At 40.4% G+C, this 15,485-nt stretch overlaps 1 protein-coding gene across 10 annotated transcripts in view; it reads left to right on the top strand.

The window, feature by feature from the left end:
* Positions 1-7,497, top strand: part of PTPN13 (protein tyrosine phosphatase non-receptor type 13) — a 124,950-nt gene extending 117,453 nt beyond the window's left edge. For 8 of the 10 annotated variants that reach the window (XM_074823874.1, XM_074823867.1, XM_074823870.1 and 5 more), the window contains 7 exons: positions 530-633; positions 1,786-1,934; positions 2,521-2,611; positions 3,346-3,683; positions 4,224-4,439; positions 5,903-5,965; positions 6,659-7,497. In XM_074823874.1, the coding sequence (XP_074679975.1) occupies positions 530-633; positions 1,786-1,934; positions 2,521-2,611; positions 3,346-3,683; positions 4,224-4,439; positions 5,903-5,965; positions 6,659-6,736 (1,039 nt within the window). In that variant the 3' untranslated portion in view covers positions 6,737-7,497. Of the gene's footprint in view, positions 1-529; positions 634-1,768; positions 1,935-2,520; positions 2,612-3,345; positions 3,684-4,223; positions 4,440-5,902; positions 5,966-6,658 lie in introns of those variants that run through there. The other 2 variants (XM_074823868.1, XR_012623230.1) reach the window with 2 other exon arrangements.
* The last annotated feature ends 7,988 nt before the right edge of the window (positions 7,498-15,485 follow it).

Raw genomic sequence — 15,485 nt, 5'->3', positions numbered from 1 at the left:
GTTCCACTGGTCCATCTGTTCCCATTTGGGTGCTTGGGGCTTATTTTCTTTTTTACATGAAAAACTTACTAAGGATATGCCTGGCCAAGTTACTAGCTGTCCCTTTGAGCCAACTTGAATTTTTGAAATTCACAAGATCGTTTTTCGTTGTGAAATAACTTCAGTCCTTAGGCTAAGTGAAGCTTCGGTCAAAGTGTATATACTTCTTTTTATGTTTTGATTAAGTTTGTAGGAAGTTTTGGGTTGAGACTTGGCACAAGCTGCGACATTATGACCTGAAATACTTAATATATTTATCACCATCTTGAACAAAGCTAGAAAACTTGCAATTGAAAATAGATATTCTAGTGAATATGTAGTAAATTATGTGAATGGTACAAATCTGCTATTGGATGTTATTTGACTGCTTAGCCTTTGAAAAGTAATGGCAGTGATAGTTATTACTAGATTCATGTCTTCCTGGCTCTTTGCAAATGTGTTGATTATTTCGAGGTGTTCTTTCTTACTTCCATACCTTGTCCTCTGATAGATCTCTTCCACAACCTCCCTTGAGCCAAGGAGATGAAGATGAAATCACGTGGGGAAGTGATGAACTGCCGATTGAATCTGTCAGCCAGGAACATGTAAATAAAGGCAAGAACATTAACAAATAGTCAGTGGAAAACTGAGGATCGTATTAAATAGACGAAATGTCAGAAGTGAATTTTAAAATGTCCTGGATGTGTTTTGAGGGTGTAATGACAGGTATAATGAGAAATCTAACAGCTCGGCAACTCACTGGAAAAGATCTTTACAGCTTTGTGTGATAAACGTGTGGGAGTTAATAGGAATGAGTATTGGCAACGTTGTGCCTGGAGCTGTAGGAGAGTTGAAACCAGCTGAGATGCTTTCTTTCATAGTATCTGTCTGACAAAAGCTGAAACAATATAGATGTTGGACTGTCATCAGATCAATATATTGTGTGCTTCATGTCGGCTATTTCATGCTCAAATTAGGCAATATTTTTTCTTTATCTTGACTCTCATTCTTCCACTGCTGCTCAGTGTGGCAGAGTAGAACACTACTCAATTTGATGCATTTGGCAGAATCTAGTCTTTACTTTTTGAGATAGCATTAGAAGCGTCAGTTCCTGAAATTCACATACAGCAGCCTTCTGTCTACTTTCATTAAAAGAAAAAAGGATAATCCATGTAAACTTTTAGGCTAAGCCAGTAGATTTAGGACACTTTTAATTGCTATACCAGAGACTCTTGGTTTATTTATTTTGTTGTGCTTCACACTGAAGGCCTGACAGAAAGCAGGCTTTATTGAAAAAAAAAAAAAAAAAGATGTGTCTATTTAACACATCTTGCAATTACCACTCGAAAGACATGTTGAGCATAAGTGCTAAAAATGATGTCACAGGCTGTGATGTTTAAGTGAAGAGTTCTGAATTCTTCCCTGTGTATGTTCATCAGTTTTGTAGGATACTGTGTGAAGAACTTAAATTTAAAATGCATTTGAAGTTTGTTTCAGTGTATTTATTGGCAAATACTTCCTTTCATTCCTGGATTCATCAAAGCTGATTTTGCATCATACTGGTTTTGTCAGTTAATTTGGTTTTGCCTGTCAGACAGAGAACATCTGTGTATTCTCTCTGGTGTTTGGAGGTGTTCTGGAGAAAACAGATAATACAGTGGTGAACAGCAACAAGGAAATCCAACATTGCACTACAGTTTAAGTTCCCCTAGTTTTAGCTATTCATTTATTTATTTATAAAGAGAAGCAGTCTTGTTCTTCTGCTAGATCTCCCTTTAGTGAAAAATGAAGAGATCTCTGCACTCCCTACTGTGAACGTGCTCCCTGGAGGCAAGTACTCAGGAGCCAAACTGAAGTCAGTGATCAGGATGTTGCGTGGATTGCTGGAACAGGGAGTCCCTTCTAAAGAGATTGAAGTGAGTAACTATTTGTCCTTTAAAGTCCTTTTTTCTACTATGAAACGGTTAGAAATAGAATACCACAGCTCTTAATTTGCAGCTCTATAAAGGGATGAAAAAATTTCTTTTACCAAGGACTTCTCTCCCTTCTCTCCCCATCCACTTCTCTGTGCTAGCTGCTGAGAGATAAGATTAGTTTGAAATGGGAATTGAGTTCAAAAGTGTGTTTACATCATTCTTACTTCTGGTAAATTACCAGGTGAATATGATGTTAACAGACATAGATAAGGTGAATAAAGGCTGTGAAATCTAGCTGCAGAACGTGAAAACAGTCTTTCCAAAATCTTAAGTCAACCGTGTTACACGATCTCTTTTTTTGGAGAATGAGATAAAATATTTACTGGATATAGTTTTTTTATTTTGTTTCATTTTCTTAGATACGTGAAATTAGATTCCTTCTTGTGACTGAATTATTTTGCATATCTGTATTAGGATTTTATATTTTTTTAATCATTCTGTCTGTTAAAGACTTGGTTACATAACTACTCTTAACACTTGTTACCATTCAGTGCTTTCTAATGCTCAAGTAATTGCTTCTTTACAGAATCTTCAGGAGTTAAAACCTTTGGATCAGTGTTTGATTGGACAAGCAAAGGAGAATAGGAAAAAGAACAGATATAAAAACATACTTCCTTGTAAGTCCTCACTAATCCGAAGTTCATTGTTGATGCTTTGTCACCACCTGTATGGTCGCGTGAATTGGATCAGAACTGGAATGGTTTGAGTCCCAGTCCTAGTTCTGCTACTGAGTAGGGAAAAAAATAAAACTGCCACTCACTTTCTACACATTTAAAGCAAGCATTTATAAAGCAGTTCAAGATCGGTGAACAGTAGACTGCTGTAGTAGGTGGGGATGGATGTTCACAGATTCTTCAGTTGTTTCAGGAGATCCTGTGTCTTAAATGAGATATACATATGGAGCCAGACAAGATTTTTCCACTTTTACCCATGTAGAATTGGAAAAACAGACATTTATAGTATTGTCAGTAAATTTCCTGCCACAAAATTCTGTTCGTTAGGTGGGAGATGTGTGGAGAAGTGAGAACTGGCAAAGGTTAGTTGAGTGAGAAATGTTCAACCACAGTTTCAGAGGTTCTGCAGTTCAAATTGCGTATCCTATGTCTGCTGATTTAGATTTCTCCCCTTGCCATCTTTTTGTTTATTCAAAGAGTACTGATTAGTATCCTAAAGCAAGTATTGTAGTGATTTGTTGGTGTGTTGTGGTTTGTTTTTTTTTTTAAATAAGATCTGGAAGCATTTGTGGAAATAAGTACTATGTGAGTGCGTAAGGCTCAGCGTCTCTATTGTGTGATGGTCTAATTATGTACATGCATAACACTGTGGTATTTTTGTTGTGTGGGGATTGCAGATGACGCCACTAGGGTACCTCTTGGGATTGAAGGTGGATACATCAACGCCAGCTTCATTCGCATGCCAGTGGGGAATGAAGAGTTCGTTTACATTGCATGTCAAGGACCTCTTCCCACTACTGTAGCAGATTTCTGGCAAATGGTTTGGGAGCAAAACTGTACTGTGATTGCCATGATGACTCAGGAGGTTGAAGGAGAAAAGATAAAATGCCAGCGTTACTGGCCAGATGTACTCAATAAAACCACCATGATAAATGATAGACTACAGCTTGCTCTTGTAAGACTCCAGCAGTTGAAGGGATTTATCATTAGAGTGCTGGAGCTCGAAGAGATTCAGGTAAGTGAATCTAATTCTCTGTGCGGAAAATTTTTTTTTTCTGAGTGTTAGCATTTTTATCCTCATACTTCTGGCTTGCCTGCTTTCAATTGCAGTGTCTACATCAAGAAGTAACCTGGGGCGGTGCCTCAGTTACCCAGTTAACCTCTTTGCCCAGTGATCATTACTGGGCAACTCTTCTTCTTTGCAGCTTGTGCTACTCTGACCTTTATAGGAGAAGGCAGTTAGGCCAGGAGATTATGCTAATGAGACTCTAAATTTTGGCTCCCTAGGTGCCTTTGGCCACAGAAACATATGTAGGGATATGAAATTCACTAATAATTCAGTCTAGCTGCTTCCTTCCTCAGTCTGATCAGCTCAGTCTGCACAGTGAACCTTATACTACTCAGTTACTTTGTAGTTATTTTCAGTTTAGCTCATTGTTTCTCTTTGTTTTATTGGGCAAATCCCTCTCTTCTCAGACTGTTTCCTTTGGTAATTTACATTTTGTCTTTTTATTCTTCCCATGTGTTACATTTTGTTGTTGTTTTTAAACCCCAGACAGGTGAAGTACGACACATTTCCCATCTGAATTTCATCGCCTGGCCTGACCATGACACCCCTTCTCAACCAGACGACCTGCTTACTTTTATCTCCTACATGCGGCATGTCCACAAATCGGGACCCATCATAACTCACTGCAGTGCGGGCATTGGACGATCCGGGACCCTTATTTGTATAGATGTTGTTTTAGGGTTAATCAGCAGAGACCTCGATGTGAGTACCCCAGAGGATGGGCTAAGCTGTGCTTTTTGACTTGCAGGAAGTGTGTTCCACTGGGTCTATTAAATTGTTTAAAGAATATGCCATGCTTTTGAGAGTAGCATGCTGGCCATGTCTTAATGTAACATAAATCAGGGTGTAAAACAGCAGTACCTGTGAAATGTTTTTTTGTTGATGATCCCAGAGGTGGGGAGAGCTCTAACATCCACGGGTTCTTGAGCTAGCTCAGGGAGTCTTGTTACATTTGTTGACACCTCAGCAATTCAACATCATTAGATGCCGCTTGAGATGTTCTAGGGTGTGTTACAAGGCAGCAGACCTCTGGCATATGGCTTGGGAACAAGAGTGTGTTGCCTTGATGACTTGGGCAATTGAAGGAGAAGTTAAAACACCTGCCTTACCTGGCTGGATAAATAACTATCATGTTAAAAGGCGTTAGGGTTGAGAGTTGTGGCACTTGGTTGGTCAGAGATCCATCAACTGTTGGAGGGCAGCTAGAAGCCAACCAGAGTATCTGTTTAGGCCACTGAATCAAAAACTCAGCGTACAAACATCTCTGCTGGAGATTTATTTATATTAAAATTTATTTATCACAGAATCATCTAGGTTGGAAGGGACCTTGAAGATCATCAAGTCCCACCATTAACCTAGCACTGACAGTTCCCAACTACACCAGATCCCTCAGCGCTATGTCGACCCTACTCTTAAACACCTCCAGGGATGGGGACTCCACCCCTGCCCTGGGCAGCCCATTCCAACACCCAACAACCTGTTCTGCAAAGAAATACTTCCTAATATCTAGTCTAAACCTTCCCTGGTGCAGCTTGAGGCCATTACCTCTTGTCCTATCACTTATTGCTTGGTTAAAGAGGCTCATCCCCAGCTTTCTGCAACCTCCTTTCAGGTAGTTGTAGAGGGCGATGAGGTCTCCCCTAAATTATATTACAAAATTACCTTTTTCAACATAACCAGGGATACGCTTTCTAGGGGGGATCCACAGGAGGGTGCTAGCTTCCTTACGTTTATGTCCTTCAGTGGCCTGGTGTAGCAAATCTTTTTGTGAATTTGTAGAGAAGATTAACTAAGTCATGCTTAGCTCAGCAGGGTTTCTCAGCACCCGCTAAATGTCTAGAACTTTATAGACCTGGGGAAATAAAAAGCGTTTTGTTAGGTTGGACCAAGGGGCTCTATTTTCCGCACACTCAGTTCCCAGTAAGAGTAAGCAAGAGAGCCTGTGCACAGCAAAAGAAAACAAGAGAAGGGTGTCTGGTGTAGGAGGGCCACATCCATATTGCCCAGGGCCGGCACGTGCTGGTTACCCACCAGACATGCATAGGCTATGGTGAATTGTTACTTGTTTCACTACTAATGTACCTAGTTGGATTCCTTGGTTTGATGTTGGGGATGTTTGCACGTATGTCTTTTTTGAATGTTTAAATTGCTGTTTGCTTTGGTAGTTCGACATCTCAGACCTGGTGCGCACGATGCGTCTGCAGAGACATGGGATGGTTCAGACAGAGGTGAGAGGCTTCCCCAGGTGTACATGAGAAGGCTGCTGTGAATCACTGATACTACCAGAGATGTCTTGAAATCTCCTTTGGGGACATACTCAACCAGAAATTAAATGAATGTTTTAAGAATAATCTAGATCTAGAGCTAACTAACTTTACCTTAGAGATGGACATCACAAGGTCTTGTTAAAATCTGCACTTCTTCTTTGAATGTGAAGAAATTGTCAAATCATAGTTCCTAAAAAAAAAGATATAAAACCAAACCACAAAACTATCAACCCCTCACACCCCAAAGCATGTATTAGATTCCACACCTGTATCACTGAGATTAAGATAAGAAGTTGCACTGTCATCTGAGTTCTGTATTAGTTGGCATCGATACAAGACCTTGAAATTCACTTGCTGTCTTCATTTCTACTTACGTAAAGTACTTACTCTGCTTGAGGTGGTTTTGGTGTGAAAGGAGGATAAATGTCCCATATAAAAGTATATCTTTAGTGGCAGGGGAGTGCTTGTGTTTGTTTTAAGCTGAAGTTGCATATTTCTCCACTGTGAGTTTTTTGTTTTGTGGAGGGTTTTTTATTTAACTGTAGAAATAGTATTGAAATCAAGTGCTGTGCACCTGTGAAGTGCAGGTGAGAGTGAATTGCTTAGGTGGTGCAAGCATTTTTCACATGTTCTCTGATTTCCTTTCCTTTACAGGATCAGTACATTTTCTGCTATCAAGTTGTCCTTTATGTCCTGAATCATCTCCAACATGAAGAACAGAAAGGCAAATAAAGTACTGAAGCAGAAGTGCTTTTAATATAAGGAAGCAATGAGGTCTAGAGGCTCTCACATGTTTGTTTTAATTCTGCCAATAGTTTTCCAGTCCCTTTCTTCAGTTGCTCTCAAATGTCTCTTCTATAAGGTCTCTCCATCATTCCAAATAAGGTATATAGTTATAAGGAAAAGGGATAGCTCATACAATACCACTAATGTCTTCAGCCCCATGGACACATATTGTGAGATTTTTGTATAACAGTAAATAGTATTTAATAAAGCTGCATTTTTTGCAGCTTCCTTAATATGTGATAAAATACTGAAATAAAAATATTTTAATTAAAAAAAAAAGAAAAAATTAATCTTAATACTTTCTGCAGTTCTGTAACTGTTTTGGGGTATTTGTTTCTTATGAGGTGGGGGAGTGGGAGGGATGAAGCAGTATTTTTATCCTGGCAAACTTCATTACAAAGACATTTTGTAGGGCTCTTTTAAAAGCTTGTTTATGGCACAGAAAATTTGCTCTTTTAGTACAGCTACAGCTATTTTATAGAGGGTATCTTGAAATCAGCATTTAAGCTTTAAGAGATGCCTGTTAGCATAAGGATAGTAGTGAATGTTTATGTAAGTATCACAGTTAATAATGTTTACTTGGTAGAGTTTCATGTATATATTTATATACTTTTACCAAAAAAAAAGCTGAATTATCAGGTGTCTAAACTTATAACTGATTAGACATCTCCACTTTGTAAATAAAAAATACACCTAAAGTACACTGATCAGTGGGTCTGGGTATTTTTGTGTCCTTGTGACATTTTTCTTGGCCTTACATGCCACCCTTCATTGTGGTTGCTGCACTTCTTAAGAAATTTGTAACAAAAGATCTGTTCCGCAGTTTAAATTTTCAGTGTCCTGTTCTTCAGTGTCCATTTGAAAAAATCTGCAGAACTGTGGGTTCCTTTCTGGAGTTTCCACACTGTGGTGCCAGGAAGAGGATATTTTCCTTCCCTCCTCATTTTTCAGCGTACCCGGGCATTGAGACCTGTATCATATTTTTTGGGCTATGTTTGCGCTGGGGTGCTATGGCAGTGATCTGATAACCATGTAATCTGTTCTGCTTAAAGCAGCCAGGTTTGAGGTGGGAGGCAGGATACCGAGTTCTAAGTAGTGCAGTGGTTTAGTGATATTGTAAACCATCAAAACTGTTCTGAGAGAAAATCTTCATTTTATGCTGTATGGGAACTTTGGACGATGAGTAACTGCCATCAGCCAGCAAAGGGGCCCGTTTGAGGGTTTGAGCAGTATTCCTGTCCCAGCAGGCCTTACCAGAACTGAAGCTTGTGACTTGTGCCGTCAGGAAGGGTATAAGAGTACTTATTTGACAGCATTCTGCATTGCAATGGTGGGAGTAAGTTCAGAGGCCTGTGATTATCCAAGGTTTTCACTCTTAAAAATAATAACCCACTGTGTTCTGATGTCCCAAAACTGAAATAGTCACTGTCTTGCTTGTTTAATGGTGTTCTGGCTAGCAATACCCTGACTTCAAAAAGGAAAAAAGCCTTTTTCGCTTGTCACAGTAATACTATGGGTTTTATTCCCTCCAGCATACCAGCGCAGTTGAAAAATCAAGCAGTGTAGTTTGAGGAAGAAAAATTAATTCTATGTAGATAGAATCAGAGGCAAATTGACTAGCCATGTTGACAGTACACCTATATGAAGGAGCTTTAAAATGAAGACAAGATTTTCAGGACTACAGTTGTCAACAGACAAAGTAAGTAAACGCAGCTAGTTGATACACTGCTGCTACTGTTTTAACATAAATAGTAAGTTCAGAGGATTTGGGTATGTGTGGTTTTTAGAAACAAAAAAATGGTTATGCTAACTAGACAGTATAGTTAAGGAAGTTGAATTCTTCCTTTAGATGTTTTCAAATACATGCCAAATAATGTAGAAACAGGAACTGATTTTTGTGTACGTGAAGCCCACTTTGGTATGACACAAGCAATTTGCAGCAGATTACAGTTTATGGAAAATACAAACCAGTACAAGATTCCAGGGTTTGCTGCTTGTCATCACAAATATGAAGGTCTATGGTGTGTTATACCCAATTTCCTGTTAATGATGGGCTCATAGAAAAGCAGAGGATAATTAACTTGTCCTAACCTCCCCATCCTCAGTAAAAGGAAATAGCCCCCCCCACCAAACAGTCTTTTCAGTTTCGTAGAATCATCAGTGAATAAATAGACCTGTCTATTCACCCTGCTTATGTTTAGGTATTGTATTGGACCCCAACCCCAGAAGTCCAGCTGGGAAACCCAGCTATCCCTACTCACTTATTAACTATTTTAACTCTTTTAAAGAAACTGCGGATCTTGTGGAGCAAAGCATCGTTGTCTGAACAAATGTGGCCCTTCTACATCTGCCTTCAATCTGTTTGATCCAACTCTTTCCATCTGAAATAATCCTCCCAGTACCATCAGTATGTAGCTGAAAATAACGTCATGTAGAAATAGCATGGAGTTCCTACACTGAAGTTTTCTTGGCCAAATTCCTGATTACCCTGACTTTTATGACAAAACAGATGGGCCCTAATGGGAAGCATTTAGCTGTTCCTAAGTATGGTGAAAGGTGGCATTGGCCTCTTGAGAAGTGGTCTGAATTCCTTTGGGTTTTTATTTCAACCTTGAGGAATTGGATATCTAATAAAGATGGAGTGTTCCCTCATCTTAATATCTGTGAGGACACTGGGAAAGTGTCTGTTTTCTGCTAGCAGGTGGAACTTGCTGGCTGTGACACTTGACATGGTCAGTTTGGTTGAAATAAATCCCACAGGTCAAAACTTACTACAAGAAAATGGATGTGCCTACGCAGTGTGACTGCTTAAGCTTGGTTTCTGTGGGGAACCTGGTTGGAAATATGCACCAATACTCATCTTCTCCACAGGATTAGGCAACCTAAAATCTTTATGCCCCCTTTGAAGAAATGAGAAGAAAAATGACTGAGAAGCTAGTTCCTTGGATGGAAAAAGTACTGTGTGCTTTCTTAGTATGCTGATGATATAATTTTCAGGGGGGAAAAGAATCTTGAGTGTTTCTTTGGGTTGGTTTGTTTGTTTTTCTTTGTTGTTTTTTTTTCCTTTTTTTTTCGTTGGGTTTTTTCCTCACTGTGATGTCTTGCTGAGTAAGGAACCAGGACATGCTCCAGCTGAAAGATTTTTTTTTTTTAAATTTTTAAATTTTTTTTTTTTTAAAGTAGGTGTCAGATTTTCATCAGGAAGTTTACCAGACTAGGAAAAAAACTTGATATATTACCCATTATGGTTCTAAAGAACTGTCCTTGTGTGTTAACCCAAGAGAGAAAGGATCCTTTTTTTCTTCGAACTGAGTCAACTGACAGAAGCATACACACTTTGCTACATAAGCAGCCCTGTGCCACGTTTATCATACCTTTATTTTCTTGCCTATGCAAGAGAACAGCAACAGCCTACGAAGGTGGAATTCCAGTTGCTCCATGGAGACTATTTTGAGGGCTCATTGCTGTTGCTCCTTGAATGCTTCTAAGCAGCCTCTTCCTTTACAACTTACGCCCTTTTAAAACTAGCTATCTGGGGAAAAGAAGTACTTAAGAATGATTGAAAAGTTTGCTGTGTGTAGGGAATGCTTTCATTTATCATATGCCCACTGTTTTGCAGGAGATCCTGACAGGTACTAGGAAAGGATTTGAATATCTTGTTTTTTGACTATCTCCTTTAAGTAAGTGGAAGCAGGCTCATAACCAGGGTGTGGGCCTGTATTTCTGTTAAAGCACTTCTACGTCATCCTCTGATGGTGCAAGCCCAAACAGGCCCATTGTCTTGGGTCTTCAGGTGATTCTGCAGCTGCCAAAAGTCTTCTGTCTGTATGATGAAGTGGGACTTAGGAGAACAGTGAAAGATGACATGGAAGAGATCTTGGTAGCTGGGCAACTCTTTCTGTGAAGTGACCTACATCGTAGTGAAGGTGTTCTGCAGTGATTCTGAACATGTGGGAGAAGTCATGTAATACCCACCCCTGCAAACCTCTTCAATGCAGGTACAAGACAATAGTTGAGCCAGGATAAGGAGCACATGATTAACAGTGTAGAAGAAAATTTTAATCAAAGCTTTTACGGTTCAAAAGCGGCTGACTTGCAGGTGGTAGAATGCTTACACAGTGCTTCTGAATTCCTTCATGTTAAAACAAACAAACAACGCACCACCACCACCTCTTCCACTGGGAAACCAAAACAGCTTGGCCCCTTGTGTATGTTAGCAACCTCCTGGTTCGTGTCTTCTCAGTCTTTCTCACATAAGTGAACCCACTTTTAATACATGTGATGTCTGTGGTGTCTTTTCTACAGCACCCAGCATACAGAAACTTATGAGCTGAGGATCAAATTTTGTTAATGGAGTGGAAGGCACTTTACTAACTTTCAAGAGTGTGAGCCATCAGCAGGATGCAAGACTGCATTTATGACATCCCCTGATACTCAAGTCAGAACAAAACTAGAGGCAAACATCAAGTGGTTTTTGGCCGTTAGCAGGGCTGAGGTGGAGAATCTGTTCTGTGCTGCTGTACTAGTGCAGTTGATCTTGGCGAGCTGAAGGGTAAGCTCAGGGAAATGTTACTCATCGTTGAAGCAGCTTTGAGAGGACAGCGTTGCAAGGGCTCTGAATATTAAAGGCACAGTAGGTTCTGTGGGGTTTCTGTGGTATATTGCTTCATCTTACCTGTGATACAATGTAATTCAGCAGTTATTTTCACAGGAAGTGAAAAAAGTTGATTGAAGGGGAGAAATGCACTAAAGAAAAAAAGGCATAGCAGTGAAAGAGAAATGCTTGATATACAGCTGTATAAAATACATCTCCACTGCTGAATTTAGACTTCTCATCTAGAAGTTGAAATAGCAAATCGATGTATTCCCCCGGTAATGTTTCAAAATCAAACTTGATACAAGGCAAAATAAAATAAACCCAGAAACAGTGAAAAGAGGTCTGCATTTGTCTGAAGATAAGTCAAACATGCTGTCAGATACAAGGGTCTGTATAAAAAAAAAATGCACCTTTTGATTCATGGATAATCTCCTAGAAGCATGCTCAGGTCCTCTTAAGAATCCCAGAGCAGAAGTGGTGCAGAGTTCAAAGAGGGCCTGAGGGGGGAAGAGTTCAAAGAGGGAAGTGGGGGGAAATAATCTAAAATTACTAGATTATTTCATTTGGGGGAAAGTGTTTCCTCTTCCAGGAGCAGAATAGTGCTCACCACCTTCAGCCAGCTCTCTTCGTAGGGAGAAAAATGGCAGCATGCCATGATGGCATTGCTATTTTCTCTGGTGAGGGAGTGACTCTCTCAGAACATCTTCTGCAGCTGGCATTCAGACCTGAATTTAAACATCACTTGTGCTTTGTTTCTACTGACTTGTGTCAACCAGCCAAGTGGGCTCTGTGGGGAGCTTTGTTTCTTAATGAGATTTTAGGGAAGGGGTGGTTGGGTTTGTTTTAATGAAGTGCTGGAAAGATCTTGCTGGCTAAGAGAATATGATCTGAAGGATGAATCATTGGGCTGGGAGCAGGTTTAATTGCTAATTTCCTCAAGTGGGCCCCAGGAAATTGATTTTGTCTTCCTTGGCGTAAATGTTATCTCTAAACAAGTTAACTTGGTCACAGAAGCAGCCTGCGTGTTCAGTAACAAAGAGCTTTGTACAGACTAAGTTGTCTTCTCGTCTCTCTTTAAAGCCAGATTGGATATTTCGACACTGTTCTCAAGACGTACACTGGGATATCCTATAAAAAAACACATGGCTTGTCCTACAGCTGTCTCCTCATCTGTACTCATAATTCCTTTGAATCATATATATATATTTATATATGCTTTTTATTTCTTCGGGGGGAAGTACCTGTTCAGCACCACATTTTTCTGTTTCTCAGTTCTCCTCCACAGACTTATAAACCATTTTTACTGTTTTTCATAAAAGTTCAAGTGAATGCTTTGCTCTGAAAAATAATGATAGAATGCCAATTTTTCATCCTTTCCTTCCCGAAGAAGCTGCTGTATAAGTCTGTTGTGTTACCTCTCACATCTCCCACATCAGCAATATTTTTGGTATTGCCAGTCAGAATTACAGAGATTGTTAAATTCCTGGTGAAGGTTGAGACAGAAATTATAGCTTATTTTATAGGCCATCACTTGTAGCCCATTGAAGGGTGAGCACGAAAACCACCTCAAAGTGTTTTCTCCTTTTAGTATTAAGATCATTGAAAAAGTTTGTGTTACATCAGACTGCTCTTACTACTGATTTTCCATTTTTGATATATTTTGTTCAAATCAACTGAAGTGCATTTCAGAGCCAATTTTGCCCCTTGGCTGTGCTAGGATTGCTTTAGGGTGACTGTCAGTCTGAGTTTCACTGCTCTTTTCAACTTCCTCAGTCAACAATGCTGCCTGTTCCCCTTGAAATCTGTTCTTTTGAAGCACTTGACAAAGTCCAGTAGGGTCACTTCGCTTTTCGCTTTGCATGTGTGTTAATTGCTTGTACACCTGACAGACTGTGCGTAACACAATCCTACGAGACTCCCATACTTGAATTGTCTATGCAGAAATACATATAAGCAGCAAATATGCATCGGATTCATCTCTGTACCATGTGGCAAACCGAGAACTGCTTAAAGAAAATCTGCCAGAGTGCTGGCGTGGGAAAGTCAAGTCCCTTGTCCCTTGTGGTAACAGGTCCAGTGTCTGTGCAAAGCCCACGCAGATCACTCAGTCTGTCAGAAGTGTGGCTTGCTGGGATCGCTTCTCACAGCAACAGAATATATCCCTGCGTGTCATGCAGGTGTGTTGTGACACAACCATCTATCATCTCAGCATCTCACAGAGAACTGGCGGGCTCTCCATGTGTGCTTCTATATGTATGCCGTGTCTCCAACTAGTACTGCACTCCCAAATGCAGGTGTTAATCACGTGCCCAGAAGACATTCCCATTCCTCTTCATCCTATTCTATTTCTTTTAACTTCTTTTGCTACAACTCTCCATTCTAACTCCTAGAACATTGTGCCTTTGACAATGGGTAAATCCCACAGAGTGCTGATAAGCCTTTGCTCCAGCCACTGCTTTTTCTGAAAGTGGAAGGTTATTTTGCAAACAGCAACGTTGGGTCTGAAAGTGTGGTTAACCTGACTTAGTATATGACAGATTTAGTTAAAGAAGGTACGCAAAGGAGTTCAGAAAGTATCAGAGGAGTTCTGGGGTTCTGCTTTCCCATTTCTCCAGTAGTGCATCTGTCTGTGATTACAGCTGCAGCTCTGCCTTTGGCTGTGCATGCTGTAGTGTCATTGCAAGGAGCAGATCGTTCATGAAGACCAGTCAACACTCCCAAGTTATTGTTCTTGCCTTGAAGTCTTGACAGAGATGGAATTCAAAGTAGAAGAGTCTGATTTTTGGTTCCACCTCTAACAGTGCTGAGCATTCAGGCCAAGTCCACTGAAATTGGAGGCGTGTCGAGTGTTTTGCCTATAACAATTGCTGTCTCCTCTCCAAGCCAATTTCGACATGCTGAGCAAGCCTGCAGGAGTCTCTTGGAAGCTGGACAGGGTTAGAAGATAAAGAAGAGTAGTACTTGGCTATGCACTGTAGAATGGGATCACTTTCTCCACAGCTACTTTGACACTTGTCAAGCAAATAAATTTTTCATGTCAAACAGTTGTGGGTTTAAAAATATCCTGTCCTTGAGTGGTCAAGATTCAGGAGTGCAGCGGAACTGTAGCAACTATCTTGCATCTCCTTGTATGTGTGTGGCCTTCTCTGGGGTAGAGAAGGAAGACTGCCCCTTAGGGTATGGCCACCACATGCCCACCTTTCAAGCCTATTGGAGCTGGCCCCAAAGAGCGCAGGCAGCTGATTGTCTGTCATCTTATTTGTCTCATTGTAGTTCACCCCTGCCCTGATGCTGCACAGGCTACTGGGATGTTCAAAATAGAGACTGTCAACCTGTTTGGTTTCCTGTGCTGTCTGTCCATCTGCTCTCATTCTGTTGCTTCTTAATATGCAAGTTGCAGGTTTCTTGAGGTTCTGACATTGTTTAGTGTAGACTTAGTATGTCACAAGGCTTTTTTTAGCAGTTTGTTCCCTAACAATGAATGGTAATGTCTCAAAGACCAGTGATCTCTGAGTCAATTAAAATAACTGGTCTGGGTCTCCTTGATGTACCCATGAGAAAAATCTTCATTTACAATAAATGATAAAGTAAGGTCAAGCCCATTTATCTCAATACCTTTAATAAGTGCTGAATGCTCTGAAGCAGCTGTAACACTGCCTGGCAGCTCCTAAAGCTGGCTGTTGGTGTAATGACACAAAGGCATCATTCCCAGTTCTACTGTGGAAAAGTGTGCTGATGCTACAGCTAATAGGGGAGTGAGTGATTATCAGGAGGCATTTCCTCAACAGTTCTATTCCTAGGTCACGGCAAGTCTTCCCATCAGCACAATTCGATCGTGTTACTCAGTGCCCTGGTGGAAACGATTCCCGAAGCACAGCTACCTGCTTTGCTTAGCTTTTCTCAGTGAGTCATAAAGCATTAGCAAGCAAGGTTAGATTTATGCAGGAGCTTTGTGAGCCAAACACATGGTTAAACAAGCAAGGTTGCCCGTTCGTATGATAATTATTCTGCATTCATCCCCTTTCTATAACCTGCTTTTTCATGCACAGCTTTTTTTTCCCAGCAGACCCCAAACTTTGTTTGTTTCGAATCCCTGGA

The sequence above is a fragment of the Strix aluco genome, chromosome 4, assembly GCF_031877795.1.
Source record: "Strix aluco isolate bStrAlu1 chromosome 4, bStrAlu1.hap1, whole genome shotgun sequence".
In the NCBI taxonomy this organism is placed as follows: domain Eukaryota; kingdom Metazoa; phylum Chordata; class Aves; order Strigiformes; family Strigidae; genus Strix; species Strix aluco.
Note: the sequence above shows the minus strand (reverse complement) of the source record. Positions and strands in the feature narration are given on the sequence as shown.